Genomic DNA, 21240 nt, shown 5'->3' with positions numbered 1-21240 from the left:
AGATTCTCTCTCTTTCTCGATGCTGGGCAGCATCAGAGAATTGGTACTCTCAGAATTTTCAGCTTACAATATTTTTTAACTTACAATGGATTTATCAGGAGATATTCCCACACATTACAAAGGATCTGTACAGGGCCTCCCTGATGGTGTAGGGGTTAAGTCTCAGTGCAAATACCACTATGGTTTGAGTTCAATTCCAGGCCAGGGAGCTGACCCACATAGGGTACAGCAGACCTCTCCTCTCTTGCCCACTGCTCCCCTTATCAGTGTATTTCAGTCAGACTGACTGATGAATCCTCTCACCCCCTGCACCTCTCGCCTACATCCCAGTTCTACACAAAAATAAATAAAATAAAAATCTTACAATAAAGGAATGATTCTTTAAAAACATATTTGAAAGTATACCATCTATAGGAATGGTAAAAAATACCACCAGGTAATAAATTCAACAAAACTGTACAAGACCTTACCTTTACACATGAAACTATAACAATTAAGAAAAACTGAAGACTAAATAAATAGATATATCATTTTCAAGGATTATAAGACTGATTATTATAAAGATGCCAATTTTCTTAAACTGGTGCAGAGATTCATTGCAATACCAGCAAAATAGCCACAGCTTTTTCTCTGGACTTTGTTTAATTAAAAAATGTGTGTGTAAATGGTAAGGATAAAGAATAACAAGACACTCTTGAAGAAGGAGGGTGAAAAGGGGAGGAGAAGGAATAACTTTCTCACTTGATGGAAGACTTACAATAAAGTTGGAATAGGTAGATATCCATATCGAAGGCAGGAAGAAAAGAAGGGAGGATTGGAAAGAGGAAGGAAGGCATGCACGCTACAGAACTACTTGCACATATGCAGTGGAAGACATATACAAGAATGTTTGTAGCAGTATTATCCACAATATCCTAAATTAGACATTAAAAAATTCGGCAGTAAGATGGATAAATAAAATGTTACATATTCATGAAATAGAGTATTTTACAGCAACAAAAATGAATAAACTGCAGCCTCATGCAGAAGAATCTTAATTAAATGCATAATACCACAAGAAAGAAGCCAGACAGAATAAATATAATTTCATTTACAAAAGGCTAAAAACCAAGGGCCTCCCTGGTGGCGCAAGGGGTTAAGACACAACCTAGGAAGCTATCTGCAGCCACTGCAGCACGAGTTCGATTGCTGGCCAGGGAGCCACCCACATGGTGCAGTAGATCTCTCCTGACTCACCCACTGCTCCCCTCAGCAGTGTATTTCAGTGGATCTTCCTGTTCTGTTCCCCACTCTGTCTCTGGTGAATCCTCTCACCTCCCATACCTCTGACCGGTACTCCAGTTCTTGTATGCATAAATAGATAAATCTTTTTTAAAAATGTTTTAAAAAGCCAAGTTCACTTTGGTTACTGTGTGGGCAGGCAAGAGTGCAACAAGGAAGTTCAATTGTCCAGCAAAAGCATGATGAAGGATTGGACCAGGGTAGAGCAGTAGATATAAGAAATATTTTAGAGATAGAGTTAACAAAACTTAATGGAATGGGCCTCCCCGGTGGCGCAGCGGTTGAGCGCTGGGTTGCGAAGCTGCCCGCGGCCTCTGCGACGCCGGTTCAATCCCCGGCTGCTCCCCGGCCACTGGAGGAGGGTCCCACATGGCACGCAGACCTCTCCTGCCGCCCGCTGCTCCCCTCAGCAGTGTACTTCGGTCCTTCTGCCTGTTCTGCTCCCCGCTCTGGCTCTGGTGAATTCTCTCACCCTCCCGCGCTTCTGACTGTACCCAGTGCATGTATAAACAAACAAACAAATAAATAAATAAATAAAACATGCCTCTATTAAAAAAAAAAAAAAAGATTCATTTAAATAAAAAAAAAAACTTAATGGAATGGAAAGGAATCAGATAAAGCAATAAATACACTAACAGTCATAAAATACACTAAAAAATGGCCAGAAGTAACTAAACTTTTTTTTAAAGATTTATTTATTTATGCATACAAGAACTGGGGTACAGGCCAGAGGTGTGGGGGGTGGGGTGAGAGGATTCACCAGAGACAGAGTGGGGAACAGAACAGGAGGATTGACTGAAACAAACTGCTGAGGGGAGCAGTGGGTGAGTCAGGAGAGGTCTGCTGCACAATCTGGGTATCTCCCTGGCCACCATGTGGGTAGCTCTACCCTGGCCCACTGGGGATCGAACTCTTGCTGTAGAGGCTGTGGATAGCTTCATAGGCTGTGTCTTAAGCCCTTGTGCCACCAGGAAGTTCCAGAATTAACTAACCTTTTAGAATAGGAAAACGCAAAGGGAAGAACTAGGTAGGGTGAGTGGATATTAAATGAAAAAATTATAACTAGTTGGTGGTGGTGGGGGGGGATCGGGTGTAGGGCAGGGGCACAGAACTGAAAAAGTTCACCAGAGATAGAGTGGAGAAAGAACAGGCAGACTTGTTAACACTGTTAAAGGAAACAGCAACTGAGACAGGATAGGTCTTCTGTGCCAAAATGGGGAGCCTGGGGCCCTATTTATACCCCAGGCATCATTGACTGGTTAGGGTGACTAGTTTTGGGTGTGTCTTGACTGATGATCTGAATTAGCACCAGCTATTTGGGTATCAGCTTAATGTCCAGGTCTCCAAGGCAGTTCCATCCACTCCCTTTATCCATTCAAGCCCTCCCAAACTTGCCTGCTGGAAAAGGATGGGGCCTTGGTTTTTAAATTAAGCAATGATACCCCCACACTTCCTAGAAAAGCTAGGAAATGAACACAACACAAATTGTGAAGGAAATGGATGAGGGACTGATATAATTAAACGGAGTACTTGAGAGTTTATAGGTAGAACACAATGTGTACTATTCTGCATTCTTGCACATTTTATTTTTAAAAAAAGATTTATACATATAAGAACTGGGGTACAGACTGAGGTGTGGGGGTGGGGGTGAGAGGATTCACCAAAAACAGTGGGGAGCAGAACAGGCAGATTGACTGAAATATACTGCTGAGGAGAGCAGCAGGTGAGACAGGAGAGGTCTGCTGCGCCAAGTGGATAGCTCCCTGGCCTGGGGTGCAGAGGTGGGGAGGGGAGCTGTGCTGTGCTGCAGTAGCTTTGGATAACTTCATAGTATGGCGACTTAACCTCTTGTGCCACCCCTTGCACGTTTTGTTTTTGAGCATACATTATCTCAATGAGCTGTTATCTACTTAATGACTATCATTTGGACCAACAATAAAAGGTGTAGCACATGCCTTCACACAGTACCCATGCCATAAATTCTGATGGCGTTATGAGGTCTTGAACAAGTATATCATATAACCCCCTGATATCCAGGCTCAGTCTTGGTCAGTCATTATCAGACATATGATTCCAGGTTTCCTTAGTATGTAATATATTTAGCAGGGTTTACATTATTGGTTTTTTTTTTTTTTTTTTTTTTTTTTATAGAGGCATGTTTTTATTTATTTGTTTGTTTGTTCGTTCGTTTTGTTTGTACATGCACTGGGTACAGTCAGAAGCGCGGGAGGGTGAGAGAATTTTACCAGAGCCAGAGCGGGGAGCAGAGCAGGCAGAAGGACCGAGGTACACTGCTGAGGGGAGCAGCGGGCGGCAGGAGAGGTCTGCGCGCCATGTGGGACCCTCCTCCGGTGGCCGGGGAGCAGCCGGGGATCGAACCGGCGCCGCAGAGGTCGCCGGCAGCTCTGCAACCCAGCGCTCAACCGCTGCGCCACCGGGGAGTCCCGGTTTGGTTTTAACTGTAGGATATCACTGGAAATTTCACTTGGATACAACTTTTTCTCTTTAGGTAGATCAATCTGTGTGGGAATAAAGTAGAGTATATAGAAATGATGTCTAGAAACAGTTTGTGGGGACACTTCTCAAGTCTACCCACTTTACCTAGGAAGGCTTCCTGCATGAGTCAGAGTTGATTTAAGAATCATCCAGATTTAAGAATATTAACAATAGAAAGAGAATTTTTTCCCCCAGGTTTATGAGACAGTGAGAGCTAAATTGTAATTTAAAAAACCCTTTGGAGTCTTTGATTTAGCAAATGATTTAGGTACGACTCTCCCATTCAGACACATGAATTACCTTAAGACATTAAAAAACTTAGTGTTGCGCTGAATGAGAGTGAATTTTGCTTTGATAGATGTTTGAGATTCCATTAGAACCTTTAATAGGATTGAAAATGAGAACATTAAAAACCACTCATGGAGAGAAATCAACAAAGGGAAAATTCTAATAATTAGAAGACAGGAAAAGCGATGTTACAGCTCTCAGTGTTTACTGTGAACCAAGCACCATTCTAAGGGCTTGACCTAAATTAACATTTTTAATTTAATATAACAATGCTGTGAAGTGGAAGTAAGGTTGGGGAGATGTTGGGTTCAGAAATCCGGGACCCTTGGGTTACCCCTGGAAGAAGTTTCACCAGATCTCCCCTTTCAGCAGCACCAGCAATTTCCCCACGAGGCAGATTTTACTTATATCCAAAAGGGCAGGTTTCCTATGCAAAGGGAGAGGAGAGTAAAGGACACTTGCACAGACACAAGCGGGCAGAAAGATCTATCCCCAATGAGACAGGTTTGCTGAAAGATAGACCTGCAGTCACAGGCAGGCAGCCTTGGGAGGAGCTCTGCCTCCGCTGCTTTGCAAAGGGTGAAGGTTGGTGGAGAGAAACACTCACAGTCACAGGTGGGCAGGAAGAAGGGATGATACCCCTTGCCAGTGCAGAAAGTGCACTGTTTTAGTCTTGTCTTTGGGAGAGGTTCATTCCTTTGTGGAGTTGTTAACGATTGTTAACCTAATTACTATTAGGGTGTGACTAGGTTGATTTGTAAGGACCAGTGATTCTCCATAATGGCCCTCCATCTCCACCTCCCAACCTCTGATCTGTGCCTCCCGACACTTTGTATAGCAGTCTGATAGCAGTAGGCGCCTGAGGATTCTTGATTTCTATAGCTGGTTTAATGACTGTATTAATCACTTCACCCCCACTTCCAGCTTTTGCTTGCTTGAGCCAGGTTTGTGGTCTTGTGGTGCCTCCTTTCCAAATTTTCTACTCTTAACCTTCATCAAAGTCATCTTATAGATGAAGAAACCAAGGAACTGTGGGGTTAGTTAAGTAAATTGGGTGAGGTCACATTACTGGAATTTGAAGTCTGGCAGCCTGACACTAGAATCCACCTATCCTCTTAACCAAGGTGCTACAGTGTATCTTTTTCTTAGAAAAAGAGGAAGAGATAGCATAAATTCTGCAACTTCTTTATGCGTCTTCATACCGGTAATTTATAAACTATGGCGGCATTTTAAGACGCAATACAAAGTCAACTGTCTACTTCATCCTGATGGCTGACTCCCTTGACTTTCCAAATGCAACCATACCATCCATGCTCAGCGATTCTCAGAGCTAAACCTGTAGCTCACCTCAGTTCTAATTTTCTGAGCCTAACATATATTTGAAATTTTACAAAAAATAGCTCACCCATATTTGGGAGAAAAAAAGCCACAATTAAAGAGTTTTAGCTTTGAAGAATATTGAGATATCTTATAGTACATGCTGGATTTGGCATTTTAAGGTGCGTTCAGGTGCGATTAACACACTAAGGACGAGTGATCACAATTGACAGTCTTATTATTATTTTTAAAGATTTATTTATTTATGCATACAAGAACTGTGGCACAAGCCAGAGGTGGGGTGGTGGTGGTGGTGAGAGGAGTCACCAGAGACAGAGTGGGGAACAGAACAGGCAGATTGACCGAAGTACACAGCTGAGGGGAGCAGCGGGCGAGACAGGAGAGGTCTGCTGTGCCATGTGGTGTCTCCCTGGCCGGCCAGGGATGGCCGGGGATCGAACCCGTGCTGCAGAGACTGCGGATTGCTTCATAGTGCGGCGCTTAACCCCTTGCACCACCAGGGAGGCCCCGACAGTCTTATTTTTAATCTTTTTTATACTCTGGCGTCTAAAAAATACCGGGCAAGCAGTTACAACTTCCCAATTAGGAGGCCGAGGAATGGTACTGAAACTTTTCTGCTGGGCTCTGCAGTTGGCACAGACTTAAGCCGTAGAAAACGGTGCCAACGCAATTCCATCTAATCCTTCTGCAAACCTTCGCACCCATCCAAACTAAATAAACTGGAAAACGGATCCCAGCTGGAATCAGTAATTGCTGTTCTTTGGAAACAACGCCCCAGCGTTTCTAGAAAAGCGACAACGCTGGTCCACGGCCGCTTTTTAAAGCCTCCCGCAGAAACGCAGCCCCCTCAGCCGGGGCGCCTTCCCGGCCCTCCCCGGCGCCGCTTCCCAGGTTTCCGCCCTGGACGTCAGCCCGCGCCCGAGGCCGGCGGAGAGGGCGGAGAGCAGAGCGCCGGGAGAAGGCGCGCGAGCGAGCGCAATGGTCAAGTCCTCCTTAACTCCGGGCCCCCTCGCGGGCCTCCCCCCGCCTCCCGGGGGCTGAGATTGGAGAGGAAGTGGGAAGGCTCCAATCTGCTCCTCACGCCGGCGCCCTCATGCCCCCACCCTTCTCCTCAGCTCGGGCCTTCGGCGCGCCTCACCCCCGGCCCTCGCCCCGGGAGAGGGGCGGGCGGCGCGGCCGGGCCCGCGGAGAACGGCCGGGAGGCGCGGGCGGCGTCCGCGCCGCCGCCGGGGCCCCCCCGCGCCCGCGCCCGGGCGAGCCAGGCCCGAGGGCAGCCCCGGAGCCCGCGGCGGCCGGATGCGCGGGCGCGTCACTTCCGGGCGGTGCAGCGGCGGCCGCTTGGAAGATGGCTGCGCCCTGTGGCTCGGAGCTGCCCGCCAACTCGCCGCTAAAAATCCCGAAGATGGAGGTGCTCTCCCCGGCGTCTCCTGGCGGCCTGAGCGACGGAAATCCATCGCTGTCCGACCCTTCCACGCCTCGGGGCGCCTCCCCGCTCGGGCCGGGCAGCGCCGCGGGCTCGGGGGCAGCGGCGTCCGGGGGTCTCGGGCTGGGGCTGGGGGGCCGCAGCGCCGCCTCGTCCTCGGTCTCCTTCTCCCCTGGTGGCGGCGGTGGCGGGGCTGCGGCAGCCGCCGCCGCCGCCTGCCGGGGCATGTCGTGGACGCCGGCCGAGACGAACGCGCTCATCGCAGTGTGGGGCAACGAGCGGCTGGTGGAGGCGCGGTACCAGCAGCTGGAGGGAGCCGGCACGGTGTTCGGCAGCAAGGCCCCCGGGCCGGCCATGTACGAGCGCGTGTCCCGGGCCCTGGCCGAGCTGGGCTACGAGCGGACCCCGTCCCAGTGCCGGGAGCGCATCAAGGTAACCGGCCGCCCGGCCTGGGGCCGCGAACCAGTGGCAGAGAGAAGGCGGGGAAGCGGGCCTCGGGGGCGGGGGCCGGTCCGAGCGCAGGGCTCCCCTCCGGGGCCCGGTGGGCGATCCGCATCTCCTCCGCCTTTTTCTTCTCTCCCTGGGAAGGGGTTTTTTTTCCAGATGGCCGCCAGCCCGTAGGTTTCCTGAGTTTGAAGTTGGGCGTGCCTGCCGCCGCCCCTCTTTCTTGCCAATTGAGGGAATAGTATTCCTGCGCTCTGAAGTTGGTAGTTCGCATTGTGCGTCGTGCGGCGGCCGGGGTGCCGCTGGCGCCTCGCGCCCCCACCGCCGGGGCCCCTCGCTTTGTTCCTGGCGGAGGGGCGCCCAGGCTGAGGCTTACCGGCCGGACGGCGTCGAGGAAGGGTAGAGGAGGGGACCGGTGAGCCCCCAGTTGAGGAATTTGCAGTGAGTGGCAGTGGCAGGGCCGTAGGAACATGCGCCTTCGGAAGCGACTGGCCTTTGTGTCAGTCGCCTTGCTTCTAACTTGAGCTCCGAAGGACGGGTGAGGCTTGAGATGCTTTGGAGAATTGGAGAGGCTGGATTGTAGGCAGACAATGCTCTGTTCCCTTGGAGTTAGGGGCACGATTAAAGTTCGCCTGGCTGAGAGTTGGTCTGGAATTTGGAGTGTGGCTGCCTCCAGAGTTAAGATTGGCTTGAGGCCCTGCTGTGTGTCTTGATGAAGCTCCTTCATGGAAGGCATTTTCCCCCTGCTTTAGTTATCGTGCCGGATGTGGTGACAAGTAAAGCTCTCAGTGTGCATCTGGCTGTCCTTGTGTAGCTGAATGTTGAAATACAGAGGCTTCATTTGGGCCAGAAATGTTACTATCAGCCGGGTTATCATTTTGCTGTTTCTACTGACTTGATCCAGGCATTCAGATTTGTGTTATTGGCAGATAGGGAGTTGTTATTAGCGTTATTTTTTAGTTAAGCTAGTGTCATCATCCCAGTTTCTGCTAAAAGATTCACATAGGCTTCTTTCTCCCAGTTTTCACTGAACTACTTCTTGCTCGTAGTCATGGTGTCTGTGCACTTCTTTTCTCATAAGGATGGCAATTTTTCCTGAACTCTTTGGAGAAGGGAGTGGAAACCCAGTAAGAATGATCATAATTACCCTAGAGGAGGCGAACTCTCCAAAGTTCCAGAGATCTTGACTCCAGTGGGGTCAAATAGAGAATTTGGTCCAGAAACTAAGATATTTCAAATCTACTGACTATAGAGCAAGTAATTTGGTACCCATTTCTTAATTACAAAATTAAATTGGTTCACTTGGTACTAGGTACTATGTACCTTTGGGTCTTCTTAAGCTGCCTTTTTTTTTTTTTTAAATAAGGATGTTAAAATAGTATCTTATAGACAGAATTAAAGTAGTAGTTTGTAGTAGCCACTGTTTTCTGGAGTTTACTCATTGCTTTATTTAAGATCACTGTTAAAATTGGGGGAAGGGAGAATTTTTGCTGTGTATCTATCCATTAACTTTTCCTGAGTTTAATTGTGTGCCTTAGACTTCTGTAACTGTTTTAACTTGACCAGTTTTTGTCCATAGAAATTTCCCAATCCAGGGGAAAAAATGTTGTGATGTCAAAACCTCACAGAATATAAATCCCTAAAATTATTTCTAAAAAGACCAGAAACTGTCTAGTTGGGTTGCCTCTTTGTCCACTTGTGAGAAGAATAACGCAAAGCAAGGAAGGGAGATTGAGCTTTTCTGAAGAATTTTAAAAAGGGGATAATTTTACCTTTCTCCAAACTGACCTCAGGCTCTTAGGATGTTTTGAGGATATTTGAATGCTGATAGGTTCTCTGGTCCACAGTAGCAGTTGACAAGGAGGGCAGATCACTTTTTTCCCCATTAAGTGCTCTATTCCTTGAGTGATTTCCATTAAGGAAGCAAAGACTTCATTAACAGTGCTGGTCTTCCCTGCCAGAATGACAAGTTGTGATGGCTCCTATTCACTTCTGTATCTCCAGTGCAGCACATAGTAGGCACTGATACATACATATCAAATTCACCAAATTAAACAGAATGTAGGAGAATTTTTCAAAGTATACTAATCTCGAGCATTGTTACTCAAATTCAAACCCAAAAACATGGACTCAATTTGAAAAATACTGCATTGAAAACAACTTTTTGTCACTTTAGGAACCTTTATGTAATTTAAGGCAAAAAGCAAATGTGGTTGTTGAAACCCCCCCTCCTTGTAGTTATGAGATGGATGACAAGTAATCCAGATTCTGTTTATGAAAATAAGAACACAACCTTAAAAAAAATCTCAGAGGGAACCTCCCTGGTGGTTAGAGGGGTTAAGTCACACCACTATGAAGCTGTCAGCAGCCCATGCAGCAGCAGGAGTTCAAGTATGACTCCTCTTGCCTGCTGCTCCCTTCAGCAGTGTATTTCAGTAGATCCACCTGTTCTGCTCCCCACTCTGTCTCTCATGAATCCTCTTACCCCCCACATCTCTGGCCTACACCCCAGCTATTGTATGCATAAATAAAATAAATCTTAAAAAATTTCTCAGAGAATCTGAACCCCCTGAAAGCAAATCTTTAGATCCCAGTTTCAGAAACGCAGCTTTGAAATTAGCAATTCAGAAATCTCTTTCCCTTTATTCTGTTGATGAGATTTGCAAAAAAATAGTCAGTAATCTGTTAGATTTAGATTGCTTTAGATTTTACAAACTAGAAACAAAGTAGTACAGTAAGATGTGGGCTTGGAGGAACTTCTTATATACTACCAGAGGCTCATGGAGGAACACCATGTGAGCCAATTATATTTCTATTCTCACACATTTGAAGTACCTGTCAAAATTCATTTCTGAAAACTTAGTACATAATTTCTTCTAAGTTTGAAAGAAGGGAAGAGATCTATAGTATCTTCAGCTTTTCTATACTTTCCCTTAATCAGATAGTTTGAACATGTTGATGGAGCAGCCTTCATCTCATTGTTCTTACTTGCCAAGCAGTCTCATATCAACCTCTTCCCTGACCGCCTTTTGGAATAATCTTAAAGCATGCCACTTAACTTCAGCTGCAGTTGTCTTGGCTATGCAGTGAAAATACTAACATATGAAAATATTGAAATTGAATCGCTAACTCTTGGACTTTGCTGCTGAAGTACTATTTCTAAATAGTATCCAAATGAATGTGTATATTTTGAAATACACAGGATTTTAACTTAAGGTTAGATAAAAACATTTGTTTATTGTTTCACAGTTTAATTTTGAAGTCTGATGTGATATTGGTATTTGGATAAAATGAATGTGTTTGAGGCTGCCTTGGCACACAGATTATTATATAGTTCTGAAGTTTTGTGCCTTTTGTTTGTTTTCCAGAAGAAACATTGTTTGTTAGCAATTCCAGTCTAATTTTGGAGTCAGATAAACAAATGTAGGTGGTTTTCTGTCTAGTTATTATATGATTTTTCTCCTTTTCTATAGGCTTTGTCTTCATGTCTTCCTTCACCAAATACTTTATTGTGTGCACTTACTGTGTGCAGAGCTATCTGTTGGGTGTTAAAATAGATAAAAGGGCTGCAATATATAATTCCAGAGCTTACAGTGCAGTTGAAGTTGTATACATACATCAAAGAGTTAAAAAGCTGTACAAGACTACACAAGGGATGGTATGAGATGCAGTACTTGTTTGTCGGATGACTAAAGCTGACAGTAAGTGTGATGGCTTCAAAGGAGGGAGAGATCTCTATACTATAGTAGTTGAAAGATCTATCTAGACTTGGAACTCATGAAAACATTCACTGCTGAGCCAGATGCTGTATTCACACTTCAGTCAGTTAATCTGATGCACTGCAAAACTCATTCTCAAGTCCCATAATTTTGGGTGTTCTCCAAAAATTTGCCTCTTGAGAGTTGGCTTTATGTCTTTGAAACAGATGTGTACTTCTAGTTTTGCCTCAAGATGAAATGCAAGGTGATTATGTGACCTGAAAAATCCATCTTTGCTGGATAATTCTGGTTGTTCATCAGATAAATTAAAAAGTGGTAGGGAGTTTTCTGCTTGGCATACAAAATGACTTAGCTATATTCATCAGTATTTGCTTAGCAATGAATATTGCTTAGTTATATTCAGTAATTGTCATAATTTTTGGAACAGGTTTTATATTTTAGCAAACAAATCAAAATGTAATATATTTGGTCTTTCATTTTAGCTATCAACCTTGCTAGTATTTGTTTGTGAGAATCAACACAGAACAAAGACAACTGGAGCCAAAAGCTATGTACCCCATATAAACATTTTGATAGAATCTGCCCACCTCTGAGAACTTTTCTCTGGTGTTTGCAGATGACACTTTCCTCTGCATTATTATCATTGAAAGATTTCCAAGAAATATGACATAGCACTCAAATAGTTCATAAAAGGATTGTCACATTTGTTTCCTTCCATCTTGTACATATTCAGTTTCTGTTGTTACCAGGCCAATGTCACCGACAGCTTGTGTGCTCTAGTTTTCTTGTCGTCTTGTGAATCTGACAGGCTTGGTGTGTGTCTTAAATCTTAGACCAGCTTGGACTACCCAGCCATACATTTATATTAGGCTTGCACTTTTGGAGGTAAGAGCTTGAACATCCACATGTTAAAACTGTGAATGAAGGGCGTCCTTGGTGGCACAAGGGGTTAAGCACTGCACTATGAAGCAACCCACAGCCTCTGCTGCGCTAGTTCGATCCCCGGCCTGCCAGGGAGAAACCCACATGGCGAGGCAGACCTCTCCTGTCTCACCCGCTGCTCCCCTCAGCAGTGTATTTCATTCTGCCTGTTCTGCTCCCTGCTCTGTCTCTGGTGAATCCTCTCACCTTCCCGCACCTCTGGCCTGTACTCCGGTTCTTGTATCAATAAAATAAATCTTTAAACAAACAAAAAAAGAAGTCAAGACAAATGGTCCATCATCATAGGAGAAAAGAGCTTTTAATGCAGGGAATAAAATAGTATAACCTCAGTTGACTGGGCCAAGCAGTGTCATATTCTTGGTTCTCTAGGACAATTCTGATCAATGGAACTTAGTGTGTTCTGTTGTCTGCACTGTCCAACAGTCACTGTGCAGTAGTCTTCAGCCACAGGGGACCATCAAGCTCTTGACATGTGGCTAGTGTGACTGTGAAACGGAATTTAAAATTTTAATCCATTGTAATTTAAATTTAAATAGCCACAGGTGGCCAGTAACTGTTGGTATGAACACTTTTTAAAAAAGATTAATTTATTTATTCATACAAGAACTAGGGTGTAGGCCAGAGGCACAGGGAGTGAGGATTCACTAGTGACAGAGTGGGGGACTGAACGGGCAGATCTACTGAAATACACTGCTGAGGGGAGCAGTGGGAGAGACAGAAGAGGTCTGCTGCTCCGTGTAGGTTAGTTCCCTGGCTGGGAGTCATCAAACTCATGTTGCAGTGCCTCAGAATAGCTTGATAGTGCTGTCTTTAATCCCTGTGCCACCAGGGAGGCCTGGTATGAACAATTTTGAAATAATATGCGTAAATGTAATCCCTCAAGGAGTTTTGAAGTCCATGTATACTCTTGAACATTTTTAAGCTGACATTAAAATATTTCATCATGTTTAGAATTTTTCAGGCTATAGGAAATATTAAATCTAGAATGAGATGAATAAGATAGGGATTGGCTATAAAATTTATTGACTAATATACTCTGAATCTGGAAAATCTACCCAAGATTTTTTTTTTCCAAAGGTTTATTTATGCGTACAAGAGCTGGGGTACAGACCAGGGGCGTGTGGCTTGAGAGGACTCACCAAGACAAAGCCGGGAACAGAACAGGCAGATTGACTGAAACACACTGCTGAGGGGAGCAGTGGATGAGTCAGGAGGAGTCGGGAAAAGTCTCCTTTGCCATGTGGGTTGCTCCCTTGCCGGCCCGGGATCAAACTCGTGTTGCACAGTATGGACTGCTTCATAGGTTGTGTCCCAACCCCCTGCGCCACCAGGGAGGCTCCCTATCCAATATTCTTATCTTTGGATTTTTTTTTTTTATCAAATCTATCTGAAAATGTTAATGATCAGCCAGTATTCCACTTACCTGTAAAATAAACAGTATCACTACATTCTGTTGCTTTAGTTTTCTAAACTTAGGGGCAAAGTTTCACATCTAAAAAAATATATTCAAGACTGGGAATGACAGGTTTTAAGGTACTTTGATACCTTAAACCTAAGGTTTTAAGGTACCTTGATCAGTCATTAAAGAAGGCATATGGTACCCTTGTTGAAGACCCCTGCTTTAGAACTCATGATTTTGTTGACTGTCTTGACTGACATCATGAGACTGGGCTCTTGAATTGCACTGTCCTTAGGAATCCCGGGGAAAGGCATGGAGCTTTTAACTTTCGGAGCTTAACCAGGCATCTGGAGGAGGATTTGGAGATCTTGCCCATTCCTTTCGCATGACTCATCTGACTGACTGATTACAGGGTTTCTTTAAGTACCCAGGTTTGAAATAAGGACTTAATTTTTTTATTACTGATGAACAAATATTTGCGTGCCTTCTGTGGAAGGCCCTGGAAATAGAGCAGTGCCTCACTTACCTTCAGGATGTCTCCTTCCAGTGAAGGAGGCAGACTGCAGTGCCCTGGTTACAGTATAGGAGCACGGTATGTGTATTGTCTTGATGTTAAACTCATGGTGCCACAGGCACACAAGGGAGGGCATGTCATCTTAGGCCCTTGAGAGGTGGATGCTGAAGGGAAAAGTGGTACTGATTTGAACAGAAGGGTGTAAAAGCCTTGTGTGAAAGCAGAGGCAGCATAACCTAGAATGAATGATGCAGACTGCAAATACAGTAAAATATACTTTGCTCAAGAGTCCAAAATTAGAAGCATCCAAACAGTACAGTTCCAAAGAAATTATCGTGATCAGCTGCTTAAAAAGTCATGCTTTTTAATTGAAGAACAGTTTGCCATAGTGCATGACATTTGGTAAAGGTCTTTGAAGCTATGAATGACTGGAGAGTGGTGTCAAAAAGAACCAAGTAGTTTTGGGATAACTGGGTAGTGAAAGTCACAATTTTAGATGATTTATGTGTTATAAATTTAGATAAGTAACTATTTGGCGTTGAGTTGTAGTTGTGTAAATATCCATTATATATCCCATTCCTTAATTTGTGTTATGGAAAGAAAACCAAAGTAATGCATCTTTTTGAACATGAAATAAGAATAAATATATTTTTACCTTGCATATTGGCACTAACATAATATATGTATAACTGAAACAAATTTCACAAAATAATAATGACTATAGTTAGCACTTGTGGAGCATCTGTGTGCCACAGACTTTCCAAGTGCTTTACAAATATTAACTCATTTGTCTTGCGTGGCGACACCACACTTAACTACATGTGGTATGTTTTGGTATGTTCTGTTGGAACACAGATAATTCTGCTTCAGAATCCCTCAGCATATGTCCTCTTCAGTGAACTAGTATACAGCACGGGAAGCACCCAACACAATGCCTCACAAACATTAGACCCTCTTTTCCCCTTCCCCCTTCCCTCTTCCTTGTCACCAGTACTTTTCAGCATTTCCTATTTTTTTTTTAAAGATTCATTTATTTATTTATACAAGCACTGGGTACAGTCAGAAGTGTGGGAGGGTGAGAGAATTCACCAGAGCCAGAGCAGGGAACAGAACAGGCAGACTGACGAATTACACTGCTGAGGGGAGCAGCGGGCACGGCAGGAGAAGTCTGCTTGCCATGTGGGACCCTTGCTGGCGGCCAGGGATCTAACTGGTGCTGCAGAGGCTATGGGCAGCTTTGGAGCCCAGCCCTCAACTGCTGCTCCACCAGGGGAGGCCCAGCATTGCCTCTTTTCACAGCAGTCCCTCTGGTGCCTCTCATCTTCCCCCTATCCCAGCCACAGTTTTTGGGTCTCCAGAAACTAAACCCAGTGGCGGTGGCATGTCCACTGGTTTTGGGTAGTAGCCTTACTCCTTGGAGATTGGCAACTGAGGATCACATTAGTCTCCATATACCCAAGGGAATAGCAGATCTCCCCCACCCCCATACCCTTCTGTCACTCCATAGACCTGATCTCCCCACAGGGTGCCGGCTGTTGGAAGGTATGGGCTTCTCAATTACGCAGCACAATAAATTCTAAAGTTTGACTGTTGCAGTGGTCCCTGTCTTGCACATTCACAGAACAGTAGTAGGACCCAAAGTCTCTCCTGGGGGGCCCTGTAGCTGCAGGGGGATATTCTGGGAGAACATGGAATAGACTAGGGATTTGCCAAGTTTGCTTTGGTGGCCCCATGGATATACGCCAACACGTGCTGTGGCAGATCACCCCTGTCCCATTATTAGCATGTGCACTGTGCCCAGGAGCTTGGCTTACCCCTCCTGTAACTAGCAGTCTTCAAATATAGCTCACCTGGATTCCTCCCACCTGTACCAGCTCTCCAGAGACCCCCTAAATCCCTAGCTACCCTCTGAGCACCCCTAGGTCCTCTTCACCAGAAAAGTCTATTTGCCTCTGCATTGTCTCATCTACCTCTTGGGGTATTTAGAAAGGTGCTCACAGCCAACTAAAACTGATCATCTAACCCACTGATGGCCATAACCTGAAGTTAGATAAAAGATTAGAAAATTTCGAAGTGAGGTCAATTTTTTCCATCATTGTGTTCTTTTTAGATTTAACAGTATCAAAACTCCATAAAATGCATTAATTTAGAACATGTCCTATCCCAGATAGTCATGATAGCTGAAGCTATTAGAGGGAAGAGGTGGGAAGTTGTAAGAAATGAGACTCGAGATGAAAGCAAGAGATCAGATGATGTGCTAACGAGTGTGGACTTTATCCTGATCAAAGTGATTTTAAACTGAGGAGTGACACGGTTAGTCTTAGGTTCTAGAACTGTCGGGTGGAAAGTGAATTGGAAAGGTTAAGACTGGAAGCACTAAGATCGTTTAGGAGCTAATTGCAGTAAGTTAGACGTGAGGTGACACAAAACAGTGGCAGTAAAAAATAGAATAGGTTTCAAATGTATCCAAACCAGTGGGACTATATGGAGAATATTAAAATTTTAGTTTATAGGATTTGTTAAATCTTACCTGTCACGTAAGTCACTATTCTTCTGCAACATATACAAAGGATTCTATTTTGTAGCCCTGAATGATCATCACAACACTCTTTTAAGTTTTGGGGGTTGTTTCTTGAGCCTGTTGAGATCCAGCTAAAACACCATTTTATTTTATTTTTTAAAAAGATTTATTTATTTATTTATTTATTTATTTATTTATTTATACAAGCACTGGGTACAGTCAGAAGCGCGGGAGGGTGAGAGAATTCACCAGAGCCAGAGTGGAGAGCAGAACAGGCAGACTGATGAAACACACTGCTGAGGGGAGCAGCAGGCGGCAGGAGAGGTCTGTGCGCCATGTGGGACCCTCACCCGGCGTCCAGGGGATCTAACTGGTGCTGCAGAGGCTGCGGGCAGCTTCACAACCCAATGCTCAACCACTGCACCACCGGGGAGGCCGTAAAACATCATTTTAGTACAATCTTGTCTTTGTTACTTCTGGGTTATTTTACATACACTCTTGGATTCTGACCTGCTCCCCAATCTTCAGAAGTGATAATCCTGCTTCCCATGATTTTCTTGATTTTTCTGACATTTATCAGAGATGCCAAATGTTAATTGCCCTGCAAATATTCTGAAGTATGCTCCTATTAGTAGGTTGAAGTAAGAGAGCAGTTTTTTCTCCTTTGATGGGTTATTTCTATGTAATGTTTAAAAAAATATTTGAAAATGGGAGAAAAGACTTCTTCAGTTTCAAAACCAAAGACTGGTACCATAAAGAGCGTTAGTCTTTAAACCACTAATTGTTAGACTTGCACTGATTATTTAGGTACTCTTTCATTTTGTTTAGTTGTGGGAGTCATGCAGTGTGTTCTGCCACCTCATCACCATTGCACAGACTTCATTCAGTGTTCGGGGTGAATGCTTAATGATTCTGCCTCCTGTGTATATGTTACAAATGATCTGGAGTTTGTAATCTATGAGGAGTCCCTCCTCCCCACCCCCATTGTTCTGAGTAATTAAAAACTGCATATTGGGAAAAAAAGGTATGTATTTATATTTGTGTAATTCTTACCTATGTGTAGTTGAGAGAGTCCTTGAGAGGCAATGGAAATACTTTTTTCTTTTTCTTGGCACTAATCAAGTTAGCATTATATTGACACTTAGTGGGATGTGTTATTCCTTAGTAAACTACAAACCTGTGTTTATTCTCTGAGATTTTAGGAATAACAGCCATCGCTTTATTTTTATCCATGTATTCTTGGCTGTATTCATAAATTACATATTTTGAGCTACCAAATAGTACTTCAGTATAAGTTGACACGCTAGAATGGAAGTTATTTACTTAGATCTGTTTTCTAGTTGCATTTTTTCAGCCTGTGTAAATACTGTCTTGTTGTATTAGCTTCACTTTTTGAAACTCAAAATATTGTCTATTATCTACCTTCAGCTTACTTCATTTATCTGAAAAAGTTAATTGTTTGTAATTGATATTAATAAATAAAGTTAATATCTACCAAAAACTGCTTTTATTATTATTGTTTTAAATTTGCAAATACTTTTCTCTAAATGGAAAGGACTGGTTTATGAATTAAAAGGAAGCGTATGATAGGTCAGAAGTGCCTTGACTTTCTCTTTGACCTCTCTACTATCATAAACAATTTTAAGGAATTTTTATTCATTCATTTGTTCCTTCATTCATCCACTCACCAAAAATCTATTGGGCTACTTTTATATGGTAGGCATTCATTTAGATGCTGGGATACATCAGTGAAGAAACCTGGAAGGGAAAAAAAAAACCCTGCCTCAAAAAGCTTATATTTGGGCAGGGAATGATATTTAAAGTAAGTAATTCAAAATAGCTAATACCCTCAAATAATCTATTCCTTCATATCAGCCCCATAAATATGCTTTTCCTTAATATCAGCCTTATTATTGACTTTTGAAAGTCTGAGCTCTTTACATTTCATTGTGCCTAAAAATAGACATGTATTTGTCTTTGCTATATTAAGAATGACTTACTTGATTTCATAGTATGCCTTTTGATTGTGGCATGTCCAGTTGTCACTTGAGATTTGCCCCACCTAGGAGCAAGTGCAGCACTGTTAGTATTCATCGAGTCGTTAGGTAATGTGTCCTGAAAGGTCAATCTTAAGCAAAACCAGGTACCAGAAGTTTTCTTGTGCAAATTAAGAAACATGTTAATAGTTAGAGAGCTGAGATACATGCCAATTTGAGAACAATGTCAAATAGTATTTTTTTCTTTTTTTTTTTTTCAAGATTCATTTATTTATACAAGCACTGGGTACAGTCAGAAGCGCGGGAGGGTGAGAGAATTCACCAGAGCCAGAGCGGGGAGCAGAGCAGGCAGAAGGACCGAAGTACACTGCTGAAGGGAGCAGTGGGCGGCAGGAGAGGTCTGCGCGCCATGTGGAACCCTCCTTTGGTGGCTGGGGAGCAGCCGGGGATTGAACCGGCGCTGCAGAGGCTGCAGGCAGCTTTGCAACCCAGCGCTCAACCACTGCGCCACCGGGGAGGCCCCCATATTTTTTTCTTTAAATGAGGAATTGAAACCACATCACCAAATTAAGAGGGCAAATCAAGGGAAGCATTTTAATGTCTTCATTATAGCACAACCAGATAGCCATGAACATTTTTTGTAATTTCCAAAAAGTGACAGTGGATCTGATCTGTTCAGATTTTAATTCCAGTGAAATTCCATACACCAAAGAGAATGAGAGGTCTACATGCTTTTCGTTCTATTGAACTTCAAGAAAACACATGGGTAATTCATGCTTACACGATTCATGCTGGATTTTTGCCTGCCTCCTTGCTTCCTGTAAACAGATTGCCCCATGAGTGAGACTTAGTCCTTACTCTGGATGGGGAGTTAGGATTCCTTTTTACTCCTTTTTTTTTGTCATTGGGTTAGTTACCACATTCTTGCTAAGGCCATAAACTTTAGAAAATGGTGAAATGATTGGCATTTACAGGAAATATGAGCAAAAAGTTGAAGCTGTGATGATAAAACATGTTTCTGAAACTTCAATTTGTGGGCAAAAGCAATGTTATTTAATATTTAACCTAAAGCTAGGTATAAATCTATAATTTCTTCTACTTAAAGATCTCTTGTGTTATCAAACAAAAACAACCTAATGAAACACTTTAGGTACTAATAAAACTAAATTCAAAAAGCCAAGTTAGCATCCCTTTATTATTGAATGATGTGTTTTAGTTAAAACTCATTTCCAATAAGATTCTGATATTGAGTTGTAAGGTTCTTTTGTTATGCCCACCATGTGCTTTGTGATATGACTTGGCTGCTACTACTTTTCTCTAGTTGAACTAATCTTTATTTCTAAGTCACCTTGGTCTCCATATGGTGAGACTATCATTTTTGTATTAATAATGGCTAATAGTTGCCAATGCAAGCTATTAGGCAGATACTGTTTCAATGCTGTATGTGCTTTTTTTTTTTTTTAAGTTGACAACATATCTATGTTGGAGTTATTAGTACTAGTTCCACCTTATAGATGGAGAAATGGAGGCACAGAGAGAGTAATATGTCTAATGTCACAATGCTAGCAGGTGGTGAAACTAGACTACACAGTCTGACTCCAGAACTCCATGCCCTTAGTTACTTGGTTATATTGCCTCCTTCTGCATCATCAACCCATCATTATTGAATTTTAAGGTAATATTGTGGCAACAATTTGATTATAAAGTCAGAAATGCAGTACCAAAATCACATAGCAGCACCTAGATGGACATAATTATGCTTATACATGTTTCTTAGAGAAGTGAAAACACAAATTCTGATAATTCCTGAAGATAATTCAGGGTGTTCTCAGATGAGAAACAGAATGAGAAACAGTGCTTTGGAAGTCCTAAAGAAGAATTTAAGACAGGTGTCAAAGCATAAAGCTTTCATTGCAGTGGATTCATTCAGTCAAGTCTTTCTAATAATTGATGGTATTCATTGGACTGCCAAGTCCTTTTAAAGGAAGTATGTTTGAATTATAGAAGAACCAAGTACAATTAACTTTGGGTAGTGAAGGCAGATAAGAATGTGGCTTAGCAAAGGAGGCCATAGAGTATCCATTATCTTATGCCTGCCATTGCTACCTGATGTCTAAGTGGTGTGTATGCTCTTGGAGATGATGCGGATGAAATGCATTGTTTTAAATATATAGTATGCAAAAAATATGTCAATATAAGAAAGCTAAAAATAGAATCAGGAAATAAAACAGAATGCAGGGAATATAGTAGTAACACAGGCAAATATGGTTACTTCAGCTAAATATTAAAATGATCGGTGAACTTTTCAGCAGCTATGGCAAAAAGGTAAATATCGTGACTTTCTGTATTTTCCAGTGTCTGATGAAGAGCAGTATGTAAGTTCCTGGAGTTGAAACCTAGGATGAATTTACATCAAAGACACTCCCATAGTGACCTGGGATAAGTGCTTACCCTTCTCAGTCTTAGTTCTCTGTTAAATAGGGATGCAGCCTATATCTTCATGTATATATACTGCACAGACCCCTCTTCCAGGAATGACACACCAGTCCCTCCCACTGCCTGAAACACTGTGGATGACGGCTTTGGGTTAAATTACCCTAGGAATTTCCCTTCCTTCAAGGGAGCTGTCTCCACCCAAAGTTAGGCTCCTTCTCTGGTGGGAGCTTGCATCCAGAGACTGGTCAGTATCGAAATACGAAGTGCAGCCTTCTTGCCTCAATTCAGGACAACACTGAAGGGCCATTCCAAGTTCCTATACCTCCCTTTAGGATTAACTGAGGCCTTACTCATTAGCTCATGTCTTCCACTTCTTTCTATGCCCAGTCCTGCACTTCCCAGTCAGGCACAAGTGTTGCCTCCCTGGTAAAGCTCTTGGCAC

At 43.2% G+C, this 21240-nt stretch overlaps 1 protein-coding gene across 5 annotated transcripts in view; it reads left to right on the top strand.

Annotated features, from left to right (window-relative positions):
• The first annotated feature begins 6716 nt into the window (after nt 1–6716).
• Nucleotides 6717–21240, top strand: part of MSANTD2 (Myb/SANT DNA binding domain containing 2) — a 30727-nt gene continuing 16203 nt past the window's right edge. For all 5 annotated transcript variants that reach the window (XR_005124198.1, XM_037505529.1, XM_037505528.2 and 2 more), the window contains exon 1: nt 6717–7258. Coding sequence is in view for 4 of the 5 variants with exons in the window: in XM_037505529.1 (XP_037361426.1) it covers nt 6749–7258 (510 nt within the window). In the remaining variant the exon portion in view is untranslated. The remainder of the gene's footprint in view (nt 7259–21240) is intronic.

This window comes from Talpa occidentalis, unplaced genomic scaffold (genome assembly GCF_014898055.3).
Source record: "Talpa occidentalis isolate TD23 unplaced genomic scaffold, MPIMG_talOcc4v2.1 talOcc4.12, whole genome shotgun sequence".
NCBI lineage: Eukaryota > Metazoa > Chordata > Mammalia > Eulipotyphla > Talpidae > Talpa > Talpa occidentalis.
Note: the sequence above shows the minus strand (reverse complement) of the source record. Positions and strands in the feature narration are given on the sequence as shown.